This window comes from Bos javanicus, chromosome 26 (genome assembly GCF_032452875.1).
Source record: "Bos javanicus breed banteng chromosome 26, ARS-OSU_banteng_1.0, whole genome shotgun sequence".
NCBI classification, from domain to species: domain Eukaryota; kingdom Metazoa; phylum Chordata; class Mammalia; order Artiodactyla; family Bovidae; genus Bos; species Bos javanicus.
Window position 1 is genome coordinate 18,572,907 of NC_083893.1, and position 19,172 is coordinate 18,592,078.

Consider the following 19,172-nt stretch of genomic DNA (forward strand, 5'->3'; position numbering starts at 1 on the left):
GGCTTCTTAATGCCCCCCAAAAGAGAACATTCCTACAACAATTGCTCCAACCAGTTAGCAGCCAGAGCCAAGCACAGAGTCCGTGTCCTCTGGGAAAGCCAAGGGTCAGGAGCACAGTGCCCTGGAACAGCTGGCTCTATCTTGCTGTCTTATGTTCTCACCAACTCTGGGAATCCTCCTCCAGGAAGCTCAGTCTGTACAGGTGACCCACTGCTAGCTCCAAGTCCCCAGAAGACAGGAGATCTGTATTAGAAGGAGACATGGACCTCATCTTTCTTCCCCAGCAGCCACCACCATCCTTCCCAAATCATAATCCCAAATCCCAATTTGGGATCATAGAAATCCCAAATCATACAGAATTGTGAGAACCAGGGAATAAAGACTGCTCTTTAAGACAGAAAACCACAGCAAAGGGACCAAAAACTCCAATCTTTTTTCTTTCCCTTAAGTGTACCTGGTTGAGCACCCAACACTGTGAGTGTACGAATGCCAACAAGCTGAAGCTGGGTGTTGGGGTCTGTCAGGGCCATGAACATCAGTGAGCACAGCTGGTCCTTGAAGCCACTCAGAGGTCTTTCATCTAGGGAGAGACAGAGTCCAGGTTAGAGGGAAACCTCATTCAGCACTGATGCAAAGATAACTTGGGGCAGATTTTTTTTTTGGCTGTGTAGCATCGAACGTGGGATCTTAGTTCCCCAACCAGGCATCAAACCAATGCCCCCTGCAGAGGAAGCATGGAGTCCTAACTACTGGATCAGGGAACTCCTGGGGCAGATTTAAAGAATTTAATCCATTGGATACCCAGGAAGTACACTAGGAAAAAAAATGAACAGGTCTCATTTCTTAAGTGTTCTCTTGTGCTACAACTTGCGAACAACAGGTTGGCTGTTCCAGGCCACTTCTCTGTAGCACTCCTGGCCTGCCCTCCTTTACAGGGCTACAGAGCTCAGCACCCCCTGGCCAGCACACCTAGAAGACGGCCTCACCCTTGTCTTCATAGCTCCATTTCTGCTGCAGCTTCAAAAAACCCAGGATCATTTCAAGGATTGTCCTCCGCTGGTTGCTCTGTAATGTTTTAAGGGGTATGGGGTCAAAGACTACCTTTTAATGGATTTCAGTCTTGCTACTATGGAAGTGGGGAGAATTATCGTTGTGCATAAGAGTGTGAGGAAAAGAGTGAACAAGGGAACCAGAAGCAGCTAATGGGAGCTAATGGGAGCAAAACCCAAGATCTACTATATCTAGGCCCCAGCGCAACACAGCTTTCTCTGTGAGAGCCATCCTAGCCCAGGGTCCCATCATTTCCTGGAAAGATTCTGCTTCCTTACCTGACTGTGCTTGTGGAACTGTTCCAGCAGCAGAGGCAGCACGTTGCTGGTGACGTGGTCGCAGGCCCGGGCAGACGCGCCTGCAGCCGCCTGCAGCAGTTTGGCGCTAGGCCACACCAATTTCATGTCCGGTTCACACAGATGGTGCCTGCAGTCTAGAGAGGCAGCACATCACAGACCCGGGGAGTAGGCTGAATGTTGCCCGGTTCCCCTGCAGGTCACAGAAGCTGGAGGCTGAGCCCCAGGACTAGCAGTTATTACATAAATATCTTTCAATTCAAAGCAGGGCTCCAATACGCAAATCACTGATCTTGGGGACTGATCTTGAAAGGTCACTGGCCTTAAGGAATTTCCCTCTGTTGTGTGCATTCCCCTTTCTAGCTGCCATGCCCCATTACCCTGTAGAATGTTGCTAAGGAAGGAGTCAAGGAGGTCCTCAGCATCGGCCCTCAGCACAGAGCGAGACAAACACGCAGTCAGGGAGTTGAGGGCCGCCAGGCCCTCGGCCTCTACCCGCTCACTTGCCGTCTGGAACACCTGTCAGGGAGGGATCCCATGGCTACTGAGGTGAGCCTGCACCAGGTGAGACCCTACCCACCTGCTGCCTATTTCCTTTCTTGGGAGAGGGCGGTGAGAACCTTTAGGGCACAACAGTGGAAATTAACCCCTCACGTGAGTTTCATCTCAATTGATGTATTCTCACTAAGTCCTTAGTCCCACTAGGATATTGATACACATCTTTTCTTTCCTTTTCAATTCTGATTGTGCTGCACAGCATGTGGGATCTTAGTTCCCCACTGAGGGAATGAACCCACGCCCCCTGCACTGAAAGCATGGAGTCCTAATCACTGGATCGCCAGGGACGTCCCCACATACTTTTTTGAGAAACTGAATACCAACCTTGAGCGGTGGTTGTTGGGATCCCTTTCCCCAAGTCTCTTCCTCTCCCCCTCTACTCGGAGTGACCTATGCCCTTTACCATGGAAGGACAGGAAGCGGGCAATGGGAGACTGATCACGTCATCAGTAAGCAGCTGGCCCTACCCATATCATTCAACCAAAGTATGCCCCTTGGCTCTCCTGCTGAATAACCAGGCACAGCAACAGAGGGAAAAGGATAGGGTAGGTTAGCTCCCCTCATGCCTGACCTGACAACTAGGAGTTAAGAGCAGTCAGTTTATCTAAGTGACACTCACCTCTCTGCGGATAGAAGCCCAGAGGCTGGGGAGGAAGTCCTTTAGTTCTTTCTGCCCATATACGGCACAGCAAGCATTCTGCCAGGGAGAGCAGAGGTTAACGGCCGTCTACACTCTCAGACTTCCTGGGACGTGCAGCCCCCTCAGCATAATTGCACCTGAAAGAGGCGGCTCTCAGCAGTAAGACCAGCAGGGGTTCACAGCCATCCTACCCAGACCACTGAAAAACAGGACCTCGTCCCAACTGATGGAAACAAGCCTGAAGAGGGAGCCCCGGTCAGCCTTTCCTCAGCTGCCACTCTGTTACTACAGAACAGGACAAAACGCAGCTGTGGGCCGTACGTCAACCTACAGGCCAAGACCTTGGGTATCCCTCTCCTGAGGCCCAGGGAACAGCTCCCCGACTCTCTAAGAATCAGTCCATAATCCTGTAGCACTGCTAAATTGTCTAAAGACAGCTGGGTCCTCAAAAGAGAGAAATCGCTCACCAGAGTCTGCAGAGAATCCAGCTTGGCACTCAGAATCTCGGAGTCCACTTTCTCAATCAGCAGGGGCAGCAGAAACTGTGGGAGAGAAGGAAGAACTGAGCACAAGGCCAGCCCACCATGTCCTTGCTGCCACCAGCCCCCGGGGTAGGCACTACGTCACCGAGTTGCACTGAGTCAGGAGTTGTGACTGTAAACCAATCTCCCTCCCAAGCCATGGCCGGACTCCTGAAAAGTGACCTGAAAAGTGGGCTAGCTGGCAAAGCTAAAGAATCTCAAAAGATAGCACCACATAGGGACTGGATTACTATCTTAAATGAAGAGATGGTAAAGTTTTCTACTTCGAAGGTCTGAAGACACTTGCAGGATGCCATACCCTAGAATGCAAACTGGATCTTTCTTTTCCTCCATGCCTTTAACTGTTCTTTCTTCTGACCCTTCTGAGGGCTGACGCTACATGCCCTAACTCTGGCCAGACCCACCTCAGCAAAGCGTGGTGTGGAAGCCAGCACAGCTCGAAGACTCAGGATGAGATCTTCTCTCTGGATGCCATGGGGATCATTAGGTGGCTGCAAAAGGGAGAAGAGGCGTGGCCTTGTATCTCTTTTTAGACCATGCCTGGACACAGGACTGAACCTACCAACCCTGCAGAACAGGGTGAGATTTACAGCCAAATTGCCAGAAAAGTGGTACAAGGCCCCAGAAGGAAGACAGCTTGCTCTTTCGTGTTGTTCCTTGGGAAATTTCTGTCTGTCGGGCCTTTATTTTCTATCTGATCACGCAGTTTCCATCTGATCTATCATCTCACCACTCAGAGATAAACACCCTTAACTTTTTGGTGCAACTTTCTTCTCTGTATATAGGGTATTATGACTATGTGATTGGTAGACACTGTTTCCCTTTAAAATATATATAGCTTTAGAAACCATGAATCTTTTGAACATATGGTTTGCCGTCTATTTTTTCACTTCATACATTAGGTACATTTTTTTCATGTTATTATTCTTTCATAGCATTTGTTTTAGTGGCTGATACTATTTCATTGTGTGGTTGAGCGACAATTTATTTGGATAATCTCCCTTTGATGGACAATTCTATTTTTCCACCCTTATAAAAAGCTGTAATTCTGGCAATATAAAAGCATTGATGATTTCTGTATAAAGAGGCAGATTTCTTTAATTGAAGTATACAGCTGACTTGTAATACTGTGTTAGTTTCAGGTGTACAGCAAAGTGGTTCAGTTACATACATTTATATTATCTTTTAGACTCTTTTCCATTATAGGTTATTATAAGGTATTATAGTTCCCTGTTTTATACAGTAAACCTTTGTTGTTTATCTGTTTTATATATAGTGATATGTATTTGTTAATCCTGTTCAGTTCATTTCAGTCGCCAAGTCGTGTCCAACTCTTTGCGACCCCGTGGACTGCAGCATGCCAGGCTTCCCTGTCCATCGCCAACTCCCAGAGTTTACTCAAACTCATGTCCATAGAGTCGGTGATGCCATCCAACCATCTCATCTTCTGTCATCCCCTTCTCCTCCTGCCTTCAATCTTTCCCAGCATCAGGATCTTTTTCAGTGACTCAGTTCTTCGCATCAGGTGGCCAAAGTAGTTTCAGCTTCAGCATCGGTCCTTCCAATGAATATTTAGGACTGATTTCCTTTAGGATGGACTGTACTCCTATATATCCTGTTAATCCTGTATTCCTGATTTATTCCTCCCCAATCTCTTTTAAAACCCTTTGGTAACCGTAATGTTTGTTTCCTATGTCTGTGAGTCCCTTTCTGCTTTGTAAATGAATTAATCTGTATTACTTTTTAGAGTCCACATATAAATGGTAACATATAATTGTCTGTGTCTTACTTAGTATGAAAATCTCTAGGTCTTCTACTTTGTTGCATGTATCTTTTCAAATTAGAGTTTTCATCATTTCCAGATATATACCAGAGGAGTGGGACTGCTGGATCATAAGGTAATTCCATTCTGTTTTCCATAGCAGCTGCCCAATTTACATCCCTACCAACAGTGAAGGAGTGTTCCATTTTCTCCACACCCTCTCCAGCATTTATTATTTGTAGACTTCTTGATGATGGCCATTCTGACTAGGGGCTTCCCTGGTGGTTCAGATGGTAAAGAATCTGCCTGCAATGTGGGAGACCTGGGTTTGATCCCTGGGTTGGGAAGATCCCCTGGAGAAGGGAAAGGCTACCCACTCCAGTATTCTGGTCTGGAGAATTCCATGGACTGTATAGTCCATGGGGTTGCAAAGAGTCGGACACGACTGAGAGACTTCCACTTCACTTCACTTCATTCTGACTGGTGTGAGGTGATACCTCTTTGTAGTTGTAATTTGCATTTCTTGAATAATTAGCAAAGTTAAGGATCTTTTCATGTGCCTATTAGCCATGTGTATGTCAAGAAGGCAGACTGAAAACATAGATCAGATTTTCCTTTTTTTCTTTGAAACCCCACCAAAAATGCAGTAAGGGGATTTTCTTTTCTTTCTTTTTTTTAAGATATAAAGCTAAAGGGTGAAGAGGACAAGAGATATTAGGAACAAAATTGTAAAAGCAGATGGGTAAGAAGAAAATGACTTAGAGCCAAAACAACAGAATCCTCAGTAGGCTTGGGGAAAGCTTAGTAACTCTCCATATACACCACACAGTCTCCTCACAAAGCTTTGCAACCAGCAGTACCAGGTGCCTTTGGAACTGGGAGTGGGGTTAGAGAAGCAGTCTGACCTCCCAGATTGCTTCTCAAGTCCTTCTTAGCTGCAGCAGAATCTGGGGGTTTAATTCTTGGAGAGGGTGAGATAGAGCTGAGACAAAAATGCAGTTGAGGGCCAGGGTGCTGAATCAAAAGAGGTCTAAGTGGGAATTCCCTGGATGTCCAGTGGTTAGGACTCAGTGCTTTCACTGCCAAAGTCCTAGACCGGGAATAAAGATCCTGCAACCTGGGGGTTCCCAAATTATCCATGTAAGCCACTCTACAGGGAAGTTCATCCTCAATCAGCCCATTCTATGTGCTCAGAGCTCCCACTCAGCTTTATAATCCTCACTTTGAAACATGTGCAAACTCCCAAGGATTACTAGATATCTGAAGAAAGCCTCTAACCTGGAAATAGAGAACAACATAAATTGAAAAAAAACTTGGACGAAACAAAGACCACACGTGTGGGGAGAGTTTTCAAGAATGGTAAGAAAGTAATTCATTCATGGGTTAAATAAGAATAGAATGCTATTTAAAAAAAAAAAAATTCAAAAAATCATCAAAAATGACAATAAAAGGCCCTGGGAAATTCAAAGCATGAGTGCAGAAACGAAAAAATCAACCGCTGGGAGACGCGCTGGCCCTGGGCCTTTCTGCCCTCAGATCCCTTCCTCAGGCTGTAGGCTGCATTCTCCAGGTTCCCACAGTGGCCGAGGTTCAGTCAACGGGAAGCAGTTGTAGATGAATGCAGGTCAGAAGGAAAGGAAAACCCAGGACATTTCTTCCCATCTCTATTTAGTGGGCACGTTCACCACTGGCAGCATCTCCTCCTTGGCTCCAGGTCCCACTGAAGGCCTCTGTTTTGTCATACTTTCAGCCCCTGAGGTCCAGTAACATCAACTTTTCCCTTTGTCCCTCCAGCCTCAGGGTGGTAATGGTTTCCTGCTATTGACAGGTTGCCTCACTATCCCTTGTTTGGCTTCTCAGCTCTCCCATAACTTGTACAAACAATTTCCAGCATTAAATTATTTGTTTTAAATACCAAAGTGGTTTCTGTTTTTCATGCCTGGACTCTGACTGATAGAAAAGATAAAAATAAAATTTTCTTATAAAATAACAAAAAGGTAAAGGAAGGAAATATGAAAGAAAAGGTAAAAGACTGACAGGAGTTCCCAAAGGAAGGAGCAGAGAACTAACAGAGGGAAAAAATCATCAATGAAAGAATGCCAAGAAAATTTCCCAGGCCGGAAGGACATGACCTTCCAGACTGACAGGACCTACCGAGTACCCAATACAATGCATGAAAACAGACCTGTACTAAGAAACATCACTGTGAATTTTCAATATATTGGGGGGAAATAATCAACGCTTAAAAGCTTCCCGAAAAGAGGGAAAAAAAGTGAACATAAAAGTCTTGCAAAGCAGAAATAATTCAGACTTCTTCACAGCAACTGAAAATTAGAAGTAAGTATAGCAATGTCTTCAATTTTATACCCATATTATCAATAAGTGTGAGCAAAGAATGAAGAGATTCTAGATTTACGAAAAGGAAAACATTTTATACTCTTTTTACACCCACGGGAAGCTCATAAGGGACGAGCATCACCAAAATGAAGGAATAAACCATAAAATGAGGAATACGTAAATACAAAAAATGGAGATTTGATCCAAGAGAAAAGATAAAGGGATCCTTAGATGATGGGAAAGAAAGATTCAGTATTGACTCTGCATTAAGAGTAGGAAGCAACCAGCTAAGACTGTATGGCTAAGTTAAGACTGGTTTTTACATTTTTAAATGGTTGAAAAACAAGTCAAATAATATCTTGTGGCACATGAAAATTATATGAAATGTGAATTCCCAAGTCCATAAATGTATTTATTGCAATACAGACCCTGTATCACATTCCAGTGGCGAGGGCCATTTCTGTGCTGGAACAGCACAGGTGAAGAGTTTCAATGGGGAACATAAGGCCCACAAAGTCTAAAATAGCAGCTATCTCGCCCTAACTTCTACTGCTGTGATCCATGATGATGACGGCAAGTGGCCTATACAGATCGATAAGACCGTAAAGAATATTTTTAACACAAATTTAACACTGAAAGCCAGGTGTCCCTATTTTAACTGACAAGAGCTTTCTGCTTCCCATAGACCACACTGTGGGAAAAAAACACACAACTCTGCTCAAATAAATTTTCCAATTATTATCTATAAACTTGTTTTGCCTAGAACATCTCCGAGAAAATATATAAGCAGTTGGGAGCAATGATTATCTCTGAAAGGAAAATGGTTGGTGGCAGTAAAGAGGCTTAATTCTCTAAATGTTGCATGGTGTTCACTGTACTATCTTTCAAAAAAAAAAAAAATTCTTGCCCACCCTAAAATTTTAAGTGCACATATTCCTAAATTTTAGGAATTTATCCTACTGTTACATCCATAAACCCACGTATGTGTGAAATGATACATGTACAGGCAGGGTATGTTAGGTGGCAGCATTGCTTGTAACAGAAAAGATTAGCAAAAACCTTTGTCCCATGGAGGACAAGTAAAATTAATTAGGTATTTCCATGCAAAGGAAAATCACAGTCATAAAGAATAAAGAGCTAATTTATATACTGCTATGGAACCCTCTCCAAGATATACTGCTAAGTGAAAACGCCAAACGATAGGAAAAATGTGTAAATCCACTACCATTTTTATGGGAAAAGGGAAGAGCATTTTTTAATACATGGATGAAAAAGCTCTGTAAGATACAGACGTAACTGATAAAACTGGTTGACAGCGGAGAAATAAACTTGATGGTATATAGATTTTTCACCTATTTGTACCTTTTGTATTTTGAATCCTGTGAATATATTATCTTTTCAAAACAAACACAAAATAAAGAAAGTAAAAACAGAAAAATCTGGCAGCCTAACCAAGAGCTTTCAAGAGTTCAAAGGCTTAAATACTTCTGAGCAGAAATAGTGATACTGATTACAAAAGCAATGAAAAGAATATTAGGAGAGAGGTGGTCCCAGCAACATGATGTCAGCTAAAATAAGCTGCTAAGAAATTCCCTACGGCAAAAATGGCTTTTTATCTTAAAGGCAGGGAAAGTCAATAGTGAAAGTCACTCAGTCATGTCCAACTCTTGGAGACCCCATGTACTATATATATAGTCCATGGAATTCTCTAGGCCAGAATACAGGAATGGGTAGCCTTTCCCTTCTCCAGGGGATCTTCCCAACCCAGGGATCGAACCCAGGTCTCCCGCATTGCAGGTGGATTCTTTACCAGCTGAGCCACAGTGGAATCTTCCCAACCCAGGAATCGAACTGGGGTCTCCTGCATTGCAGGTAGATTCTTTACCAACTGAGCTCTGATGTAAATTTGATGTGTGTGGTATAATTCCTTTCATTTCTTCCAAATTACTAATGCTTTCATCTACATACCATGCATACCCATAAAGTGCTGAGACCCTGAGTATTCGAAGAGAGAAGGTGAATCAAGATGCAGAGTGGGAGAAGGTCTGAGGGCATCGAGAAAACACCTCCTGTACATGCTATGCTCAACTGTGTCTTCGTTTCTATTGCCTGAGATGTGCCCTGAGAATCCAGGATCATATGCTACATATCCTTCAGAAACCAAATGAAATCCTATTTTATCTGTGAGTCAGTTCCTGCCTACTCTAGCTCACACCCAACTCTGTCTTTGAATAACTGTACCACCACTTGTTTCGGTCCATAATCTCTTACTGTTACTTAAATGTTTCAACTTTCAAGGACATGAATCATGTTCTACAATCCTGTAGTTCTAAGCACTAAGTACATTTTTAGGAAGTATGTTTTTCCACTTCCCGGTTTACTGATGTGCTAAGTTCTTGAGGGCAGGGGTCGTTTCTTTTTGTTCACTGCTGTACCCTCAGTGCCTAGAACTGGGCCTGGCACACAACAGACACTCAGTATTTGAATGAATGAATGAAAGGTACTACTTACAGGAGTAAAATCAATAGGGAAGTAACAAGATGTCACTTCAAACAACTCCTCCACAAAAGGTCCTAAAGGCAACAGAGAAAGAAGGAGGACTTACAAGCCTTTCATCTGACAAGCCCCAACCAGCTAATCCAAAGCTACAAGGACGTACCCAGGCTGTAGTCTCTAGAGATGAGGTCATAGACAATGTGGAAGGCCACCAGAAGATTACGGGGATCCTTTTCCCCATCCATCACCTGGATGAAGCCAAAGGTGAAATCAGCTCCTAGGCCCTTCAGCTCTGGGGAGGAGAGAACAAGGTCACTACTGTCCCACAAGATAAGAAAGTGGGGCTTTCTTCTGGCCTGTGTTTTCCCTCTCTCACTGCCTCCCTCTTCATGCCTCCCAGAGCCGACCATTTCTGTTTTCCTATTCCAAGAGAGTCCTCAGTGAAGAGAAGATGTGCAACAATATATAATGGTTATGGAGGTAGGAATTTAACACCTCAGCTCAAGCTCCACCCTTCCTTTACTTTACTGGGGAGTGAGTGACTCCCAGTTTCCCTTCATCTTCCTCTCAGAGTACTGACTCTTTCATATTACCCTGGGCTAAAATCAGTCCTGGTTAAGGGGGAAGAAAAGTTGTGTTCACTTTTCAGGTTTCCGAAAGCCGTGCCTCTCACCTTCCTCCCGGGCTCGCATGAAGTTGGTGATGATACTGTAGACTGTGTGCCGGTCCACCTGGGGCAGGGACTTAGTAGGAGAGACAGAAGAAAGTGAAGGAAGTGCCCAGAGAATACCTCAGCTGACAAAAGTACTTCCTGCTTCATCGTCTCTAACTGGGTAATTCTCTTTATACCAGAATAAGATGAACCTCAGGGAAATGCAGAGAAAAGGTATGGCTATGGTCCAGCAGTCTAGCAGTGGAACCAATAACCCAAACCTGCCTGCTATGTGCCTCACTTTCTTTAGGTGTGAGAGGACACAGGTCAGATGTACTTGCATGCCTCCCTCTCCTTATACAGTAGCAAGGGACAGCAGGCACATATGGCCAAAGGCCTGTAAGAGTTCAGAACTCTTAGAAGGCAATTTATTTTTTGCCATGTAATTCTAGTTATGTCAAGGGCTGGAAGATAGAAAATACCGAAGTGACCATTATCACTCACCTGTACGTGGACCTCCTGAAAGATGGCTTTAAGCACAGAGACTGCCAGCCCTGGGGGCAGGGTCACACACAGGCTCTGGGGGAGAAGAGAAGTGTGAACACAGAGGGAATTCTGGAAATTTTAGTGTAGCCTTCAAGCCTAAAACTGGCCTATCTAACTACAGTGGGAATTACAACATCCAGGCTGGGGAAGAAATGCTGATGGTGAGAAACATGGTCCCTTTTCTCAAGCTGATTAGGTCTCTGCAGCTCCTTCCAGGTTGACTCTGAATTCCAGTCCCCAAAGGACACTTTTACTCTCCAGACTAAAAACAGAAGTGGAGCTGGCTGAGACTAGTTTAGCCCCATATCTAGGCATCTGCTTTGAAGTATCTGAAGTCTCACCCACTAAGGGGAAGGAGAGAATTCACTGGAAATAGATTCCTGTAAACATGGTATGTAATACAGAAAAGGAGAACTCACAAGTGCCCTCAAACCCTGCAGAACAGACGGGATCACAAGATGATGGTCCTTCAGCCGGTTCTCATAGAACAGGATCAGGTGGACCACTGAACAGACCAGAAATTCAGTCATTAGTTTCCACAGGCTGGAGAAGGGCCCGCTGGCATTGCTTCTTCCCAAAGTTTCTAAGGGCTGTTCCTGCTTGGGCTTCACTACAAATTGTCTCCTTCACCTAGGTATGTCCCAAGCCCTCCCATCTGGGGGGTTCCTTCCTTATCTGTCAAGAAAACAGGTGAGCATCTTGGGTTATCCCTTCGCACAGAGGTCACAATCAAACCCATTCTCAACCCGAGACCTGCCTTTCTACAGAACTTGGGTTGGCACGTTTTCTCACAGGGCCATATGGTAAATATTTCAGGTGTCTAGAACACAGTATGTCACAGCTACTCAGCTGGGCCACTGTAACATAAAAGCCGCATAAACGGTAGGTACATAAATGGACATGGCTATATGCTAATACAGTTTTATTTATAAGAAGAGGCTGCAGTTTGCCTACCCCTGCGATGGAAGATAAATAAGTTGTGGGTTTTTTTCCTCAGGACTTCAAAGCATTTTGATATTTCACTACTTTTCTACTCCAAAACACTACTTTGTCCATTTTACAGACAGAAGACATACTGGGAAAAAAAAACTGTCCAAGGCTGCATTTGAAATCTATGTGTCTTGTGTCTCAATTCTTATCTTCTTTGCCACATACACTAGTGATGTGTGACGACCCTGTGTTAGGAGTTCGAAGATACCTTACGTCCCTCCCTCCCTCCCGCCCGGTAAGCTGGCCTGATAGACACGGAAGGCTTTGGCTCAGCACGCCTACCAGTACCTTCCTTCTCCAGCAGCAAGGAGTGACACTGGAGGAGCACCTGTGACAAAAGCTGGATCCCACGGGCCCGAGTTCGGGGTTCTGGATTCTCTAGAGAAGACCTGGGGGAAAGTAAGATAGAAAGCCTGATATTACCCAGTTCAAACTTCGGAAGTAAATATTTTGTAATTAGTCACACTCACCCCCGGGCATGGAAGCTGGCCCAGGAAAGTACTCTGGAGGCGCTTGGCATTACAAACAACAGTAAGGCCAATCCCCAGATTGGCCTGGAGGTGTCATCAGGGGCATATGTGACACCAACAGAAGTGTCTGTCTCCAGGCACTGACTGGCTGTGGGGCTTACTCTCTCCTCAGTGATATAATTGTGACATTTCTCTGAAAGAGAGCTTAGCAGTTACCCACAGGGCTCAAGAGATAATTGGCAGCTTCTACCAAAACTTCCCTGGTGACTCAGACGGTAAAGTGTCTATCTACAATGTGGGAGCCCAGGGTTCAGTCCCTGGTTTGGGAAGATCCCCTGGAGAAGGAAATGGCAATCCACTCCAGTACTACTGCCTGGAAAATCCCATGGACAGAGGAGCCTGGAAGAGAGGAGTCCATGGGGTCGCAAAGAGTCGTACACGACTGAGCAACTTCACTTTCACTTTCACCTAAACAGGAGAAGAATAAATATATCACTATTAAAGCAACCATTATAGTCTTTACAACTGGAAATGTACTAAGTAAGATGGTCAGAATAAAAACTTTAACTATTTAGGATTATTGATATGGGAGGACCCAGGCTGAAGCAACAAGGTGATTTATCTTCAAAACAAATCACAGAGATTACATTTAAACATACCACAAGGAATCTAAGCAAAGAAGGAAGCAGAAGACTTCTGAAGGAGAGCTGGCCAGGGTACCTTAAGGAAACAAGGATAAGAGTACCTACGCTGAGCTCAGTCGTCCGGTAGTGTCCGACTCTTTGCTACCCCACGGACTGTAGCCCCTAGGCTCCTCCGTCCATGGAATTTCACAGGCAAGACTACTGTTGCCATTTCCTCATTCCCTCCTCCAGGGGATCTTCCCAACCCACGGATCGAACCCTCATCTCCTGCACTGCAGGTGGATTCTCTACCACTGAGCCACCGGGAAGTCTCAAGAGTACCTATAGCTAGAGGAACTGGGGCAAAAAAGATCAGTCTTGACAGGATACCTGGGATAGGAACTTACAGAAAGGGCCCCACTCAGAAGCAGAAAACTGTGCCTTTAAAAATGGACCAAGGCACACAGATGCTCACAGAAGCATTATTCGGAATAGTCAAAATGTGACAACAACTCAGATATCCCTCAACTGAGGAATGGGTAAACAAACTGTGGTATATCCATGTAATAGAATATTATTCAGCAAGCAATGAAGCACTGATACAGGCTACAACAGGAATGCATCTTGAAAACATTATTCCAAATGAAAGAAGACAATCATAAAGATTATATATTATTGTATGATTCCATTTATCTGAAATTTTCAGCATAGGTAAATCCACAGAAACAAAGTAGATTAGTGGTTACCAGGTGCAAGGAAGAGAAAGGAGTGGGGAGTGACTGTTAATAGGCATGGGGTTTCTTTTTGGGGTGATGAAAATGTCCTAAAATTGACTGTGGTTACTAACGGTTGCACAAATCTGTGAATACACACTTTATTATTTATTTTTTTAATACACACTTTAAAATGGTGAATTTATGATAGGTAAATTATATCTCAATAAAGCTGTTACTTTAAAAAAATGAACCAAGGCCACAACAACATATGGGAGAAATGCATAATAGTGACCTACCCTCCCATCTTCTCCCCAGTTTTCTATTTCTCTCTGTTTCAGAAGACTCGCTAGCTATGACACTTAACAACCCTTGCTACTAAGACTTTCCAATTTAAATGGTCTTCCAAGAACAAAATATGAGAAGAGCAGGCTTTATACTATAAGCACATGCCTCCTCTGGAGCTTGGAGTATCTGGTTTGAACAGTGGTTCTTCCAGCTGTTGTCCCAAGCCTTTCCCTACAGTGGGGAATCCTGTGCCAGGTCGGCCTCCCAGGCGGGGCCCACAGGGTCTGAGTCGGATGCAGGCTGACTAGGATGCCACAGGCGAGGGTGGGGCTAGAGAAGCACCACCCACCCTCACCTAAAGACTGACTTTAGAGGCTCTAAAGGCTGACTCAAGAGCTACGGTGGCCCACAGGCTGTGTTCTCAACACCTCAGTCAAGGGTCTCAATCAGTTGGCATGAAACTTTTTTCAAGAGAAACATAGGCTTAGCCTGAGGTACTAATATGGAAGGGGGAGGGGGAACTGGGCTGCAGTGGAAGAAATTGAGGACAGAATAACTGTTTTCAGAGTGTACTGCCAGGGCTGATGAGAGTTGTTCTAGAGCAGATCAGATCGCTTACCCAAGGGCTTCCACCACTTGTAACACTGTATAGCTTCCAGATTTCACATCTAGAGGAAAGCAAAAAAAGAAACATGAAACAACAACAATAACAACAAAAAAGTCCATCCTAGGGTTTAATGTCTATATTGCCAATGTTTCTGCCTATCCTGGGTTTACACCTGGGGGTCCACTGTGCTTGCCAAGAGTCCCTCCACACTAGAGGCATTTCGTAATACTTCAGATATGCAGCTCCAAGTATAAAAACTGAAAAGAAAGCAAATATATCATTTGAAGGTAACCTGATTGTTTACCTAGGAAAATTCAAGAGAAATACATGAAAAAATATTGGAAACAAAATAACTCATTAGGATGGCTGCTGCTGCTAAGTCGCTTCAGTTGTGTCCGATTCTGTGCGACCCCATAGACGGCAGCCTACCAGGCTCCGCCGTCCCTGGGATTCTCCAGGCAAGAACACTGGAGTGGGTTGCCATTTCCTTCTCCAGTGCATGAAAGTGAAGTCACTCAGTCGTGTCCGACTCTTAGCGACCCCATGGACTGCAGCCTACCAGGCTCCTTCATCCATGGGATTTTCCAGGCAAGAGTACTGGAGTGGGGTGCCACTGCCTTCTCCGGTTAGGATGGCTAGGTACAAAATTAATATGAAATTAACACTAGCTTGTAAAATTATATAAAGGAAAAAAGTAATAATAGCAACAAATAAAATTTTAAAGAGAGAGAAAAATACCTCAATATAAACGTAACAGAAAAATGTGAATATCTGAATGGTGAAAACTTTAAAGCACAAGTGAGAAAGTTGATGTGCAAAAAATAATACATCATCAGGCAAATTCTAAAAAAGAGGAATGAGGGTGGAAAGGCAGTTCTTCCAGATAGTAAAAGATTTTTATAAATAAATTTTACAATAATTAAAATATTGTATACTTCTGAATATACTTTATATTCTCCATAATAAAAGTATAAACAAAAAATAACAGTATAGTATGAATGGAACTTATAGTAAAAATGGAACAGAAAATCCAGAAAGAGACACAAATACATGAGAATATGATTTTAAAAAGCATTATTTCAATTAAAGAAAAACAGACTATTCAATAAATGCTGTTGCAATGACTGGTTATTTGGGGAAAAAACAAAAACAAAAAAATCAATGGCTCTGAATTTTTCACCAAAGTAAATTTCAAATGGATTAAAGAAAAAAAACAGGAGACCATTTCTAAGTATAATATAAAGTTATACTTTAACCATAAAAGAAAAGATTAGTTAAAATTAGCTACATTAAAAAAAAACACCTGGATTTTCTGCAAGGCAAGAAAAAAAATCGTAAGACAAACTAGGAAAATATATATGCAATTCTTGTAACAAAAGGCTATTTTACCAATATAAAAAGAGCTTCTACAAATCAATGAGAAAAAGACCAACAACCAACTTAAAAAATGGGCAAGACCAGAAGATGCTGAACTATATTAACAACAGGAATGCAAACAAACTGGCAAAGATCAAACATTTTGTATAACTCCTATGTTCAGTGATGGCAGGCAGAAATACGGCACTCAAACACTGCAGGTGCCATATAAGTTGGTTCAGCCTTTTTATAGAGGGCATTTTTTTCTTCCTTGGCCCATCCACTTGGCATGAGGGATCTTAATGCCCTGACCAAGGTTTGAACCCATGCCCCCTGCTTTGGAAGCACAGAGTCTTAACCACTGGACCACCAGAGAAGTCCCCAGGAAGAGCAATTTGAGAGTATCTTTTAAGTTACAAGTGTATCAATACATATGCTTTAACCCAGGGAATCTTCTCAAAATTTACCCTATGTACTTTAAAAAGTGCAAAATAATGCATGTACAAATTTTCTCACTTCAGAGTAGTTTATAATAGCAAATGACTGTAAATAACAAATGGCCATCAATGATAAGAAATCAGTTAAATTAGTTACAGTACACCCATACAATGGAATTCTCTGTAGCTAACTTAGGAAAAGAAACTGAAAAAAGGCTGAGGAACCTATATATTTACACTAATAATGGAACAAGATTTAAAAGCAGAACATAGAGTGTCAGTTCAGTCGCTCAGTCGTGTCCGACTCTTTGCGACCCCATGAATCGCAGCACGCCAGGCCTCCCTGTCCATCACCATCTCCCGGAGTTCACTAAAACTCCTGTCCATCAAGTCGGTGATGCCATCCAGCCATCTCATCCTCTGTCGTCCTCTTTTCCTCCTGCCCCCAATCCCTCCCAGCATCAGAGTCTTTTCCAATTAGTCAACTCTTCGCATGAGGTGGCCAAAGTACTGGAGTTTCAGCTTTAGCATCATTCCTTCCAAAGAACACCCAGGGCTGATCTCCTTTAGAATGGACTGGTTGGATCTCCTTGCAGTCCAAGGGACTCTCAAGAGTCTTCTCCAACACCACAGTTCAAAAGCATCAATTCTTCGGTGCTCAGCTTTCTTCACAGTCCAACTCTCACATCCATACATGACCACTGGAAAAACCATAGCCTTGACTAGACAGACCTTTGTTGGCAACGTAATGTCTCTACTTTTCAATATGCTATCTAGGTTGGTCATAACTTTTCTTCCAAGGAGTAAGCGTCTTTTAATTTCATGGCTGCAATCACCATCTGCAGTGATTCTGGAGCCCCCCAAAATAAAGTCTGACACTGTTTCCACTGTTTCCCCATCTATTTCCCATGAAGTGATGGGACCAGATGCAGAGAGTGTACATAAATAGTATTAATATATAGTATGTGCATAGCATTGTTTTTAAAGGGAGGGGGAATTATTTCTATTTGTATTTATTTATATCTCTAGAAGATAAAAGGAGTTAGTAATACTGATTGTCTCCAGGGAAGGAGACTGATAGCTAGGGGAATGAGTGTGTGTGTGTTCAGTCACTAAGTCCTGTACAACTCTTTATGAGCCCATAGTCTACAGCACACCAGGATTCCCTGTCCTTCACAATCTCCCAGAGTTGCTCAAATTCATGTCCATTGAGTCGGTGATACTATCTAACCATCTCATCCTCTGCCACCCCCTTTTCCTTTTGCCTTCAATCTTTCCCAGCATTAGGGTCTTTGCCAGTGAATAAGCTCTTTGCATCAGGTGGCCAAAGTACTGGGGTTTCAGCTTCAGCATCAGTCCTTACAATGAATATTCAAGGTTGATTTCCTTTAGGACTGACTGATTTGATTTGCTTGCAATCCAATGGGGTTGAGAGGTAGACTTAAAAAAAGGTTTTACTTTGGAATAATCTTTTAGGTTTAAAGAAAAAAGGTTGTAAAGGTAGTACAGAGTTCCTATATATCTCCTTGCCCAGTTTCCCTGAATGCTAACATCTTACATAGTACATTTGTCAAAACTAAGACAGATGAGCATTTGTATATTACTTTTAACTAAACTCTAGACTTTATCAGATTTTACCCATTTTTCCACTAATGTAATTTTTCTGTTTCAGGACCCAATTAAGGATATCACACTGCAACTAGCCATAATGAATCCCTCAATCTTCCTTGTTTTTCATGACTTTGGTATTTTAAAAAAGTATCAATATTTTCATAAAATGTCTTTTGATGATTTTTTTTTTTAATGTTTTTCTCATGTCTGTCCTGTGGTTATGGATTTGGGGTAAGAATAATAGCATAGAGGTAAAGTACCTTTCTCGTCGCATCCTATCACAGGTACAATATATCAACACAACTTACCACTGGTGCTTGTAACTCTGACCACTTGGTTAAGGTAGTGCCAGCATGTCTCTGCACCACGCATACAGTTATTATTTTTCCTTTTCCCGGATTCTTTCCTTTGGAAGGGAGTCACTAAGTCCAGAGTCCACACTTAGTGAGTTAGGACAAAGGGGAGATTCAGCTCCGTTTCTTAGAAGGAGGACTATTTATCTATGTTAATGGGAGTTATTCTAAGGAAGATTCATCTCTTCCCTTCATTTATTTAGTTATTTATATCAGCATAGGCTCATGCATATTTTATGCCTTGGGTTATAATCCAATACTAGGCTATTTTGTTGCTCAATTTTCTATCTTTAGCCATCAGGAGTTTCTTTACACTTGTTGGCACCAGCGTCCCTTTGACATACCCTATCCTTTTATTTTTTTAAAGTGCTTTCTTACCTTTTGGCACTACAAAATACTAAAGGTTCATGTTGCAATTTCCCTGCCCCAACCCTTGAATCAGCCTTTGCCCCAAGAAGTCCTGGTTCCTTTTATTGGAGAATGGTATTAAAAACCAACATGTGGAAGTAGCTCCACTCATTGCTATTGGGATATCACTGCTTCTAGGCCCTCCTCGGCAGAGAGAGCTGGGAAATACATGTACGTACTCTAACTTACGTGTATACACATATTATCATTATTTCTGTACCTATCCATATATGTCAAACTAAATATAAGATGATACTAGACTCTCCACTCTAATATAGTACCACAGGGTCCATTCTAGCCTTCCCCCTTGCTTATTTATAATTTGTTTCTTGGACAGTGAGGAACTTGGTACCCATTATCTACCATTTTTTATTCTTTTCAACCCTAGTGTAGCTATAAATTACTTTTGGAATTGTCAACCTCTGTGAGAAACAAAT

General features: G+C 42.9%; 1 protein-coding gene across 6 annotated transcripts in view; it reads right to left on the reverse strand.

The window, feature by feature from the left end:
* MMS19 (MMS19 homolog, cytosolic iron-sulfur assembly component) overlaps positions 1 to 19,172 on the reverse strand; it is a 35,714-nt gene that overhangs the window by 7,303 nt on the left and 9,239 nt on the right. For 2 of the 6 annotated variants that reach the window (XM_061402980.1, XM_061402978.1), the window contains exons 2-16: positions 14,583 to 14,631; positions 12,158 to 12,258; positions 11,299 to 11,384; positions 10,838 to 10,912; positions 10,355 to 10,424; positions 9,845 to 9,973; positions 9,697 to 9,758; positions 3,491 to 3,577; positions 3,012 to 3,086; positions 2,524 to 2,601; positions 1,727 to 1,865; positions 1,329 to 1,483; positions 987 to 1,065; positions 455 to 580; positions 162 to 243 (exon numbers count right to left, since the gene is read on the reverse strand). In XM_061402980.1, the coding sequence (XP_061258964.1) occupies positions 162 to 243; positions 455 to 580; positions 987 to 1,065; positions 1,329 to 1,483; positions 1,727 to 1,865; positions 2,524 to 2,601; positions 3,012 to 3,086; positions 3,491 to 3,577; positions 9,697 to 9,758; positions 9,845 to 9,973; positions 10,355 to 10,424; positions 10,838 to 10,912; positions 11,299 to 11,384; positions 12,158 to 12,258; positions 14,583 to 14,631 (1,393 nt within the window). Of the gene's footprint in view, positions 1 to 161; positions 244 to 454; positions 581 to 986; positions 1,066 to 1,328; positions 1,484 to 1,726; positions 1,866 to 2,523; positions 2,602 to 3,011; positions 3,087 to 3,490; positions 3,578 to 9,696; positions 9,759 to 9,844; positions 9,974 to 10,354; positions 10,425 to 10,837; positions 10,913 to 11,298; positions 11,385 to 12,157; positions 12,259 to 14,582; positions 14,632 to 19,172 lie in introns of those variants that run through there. The other 4 variants (XM_061402982.1, XM_061402981.1, XM_061402984.1 and 1 more) reach the window with 4 other exon arrangements.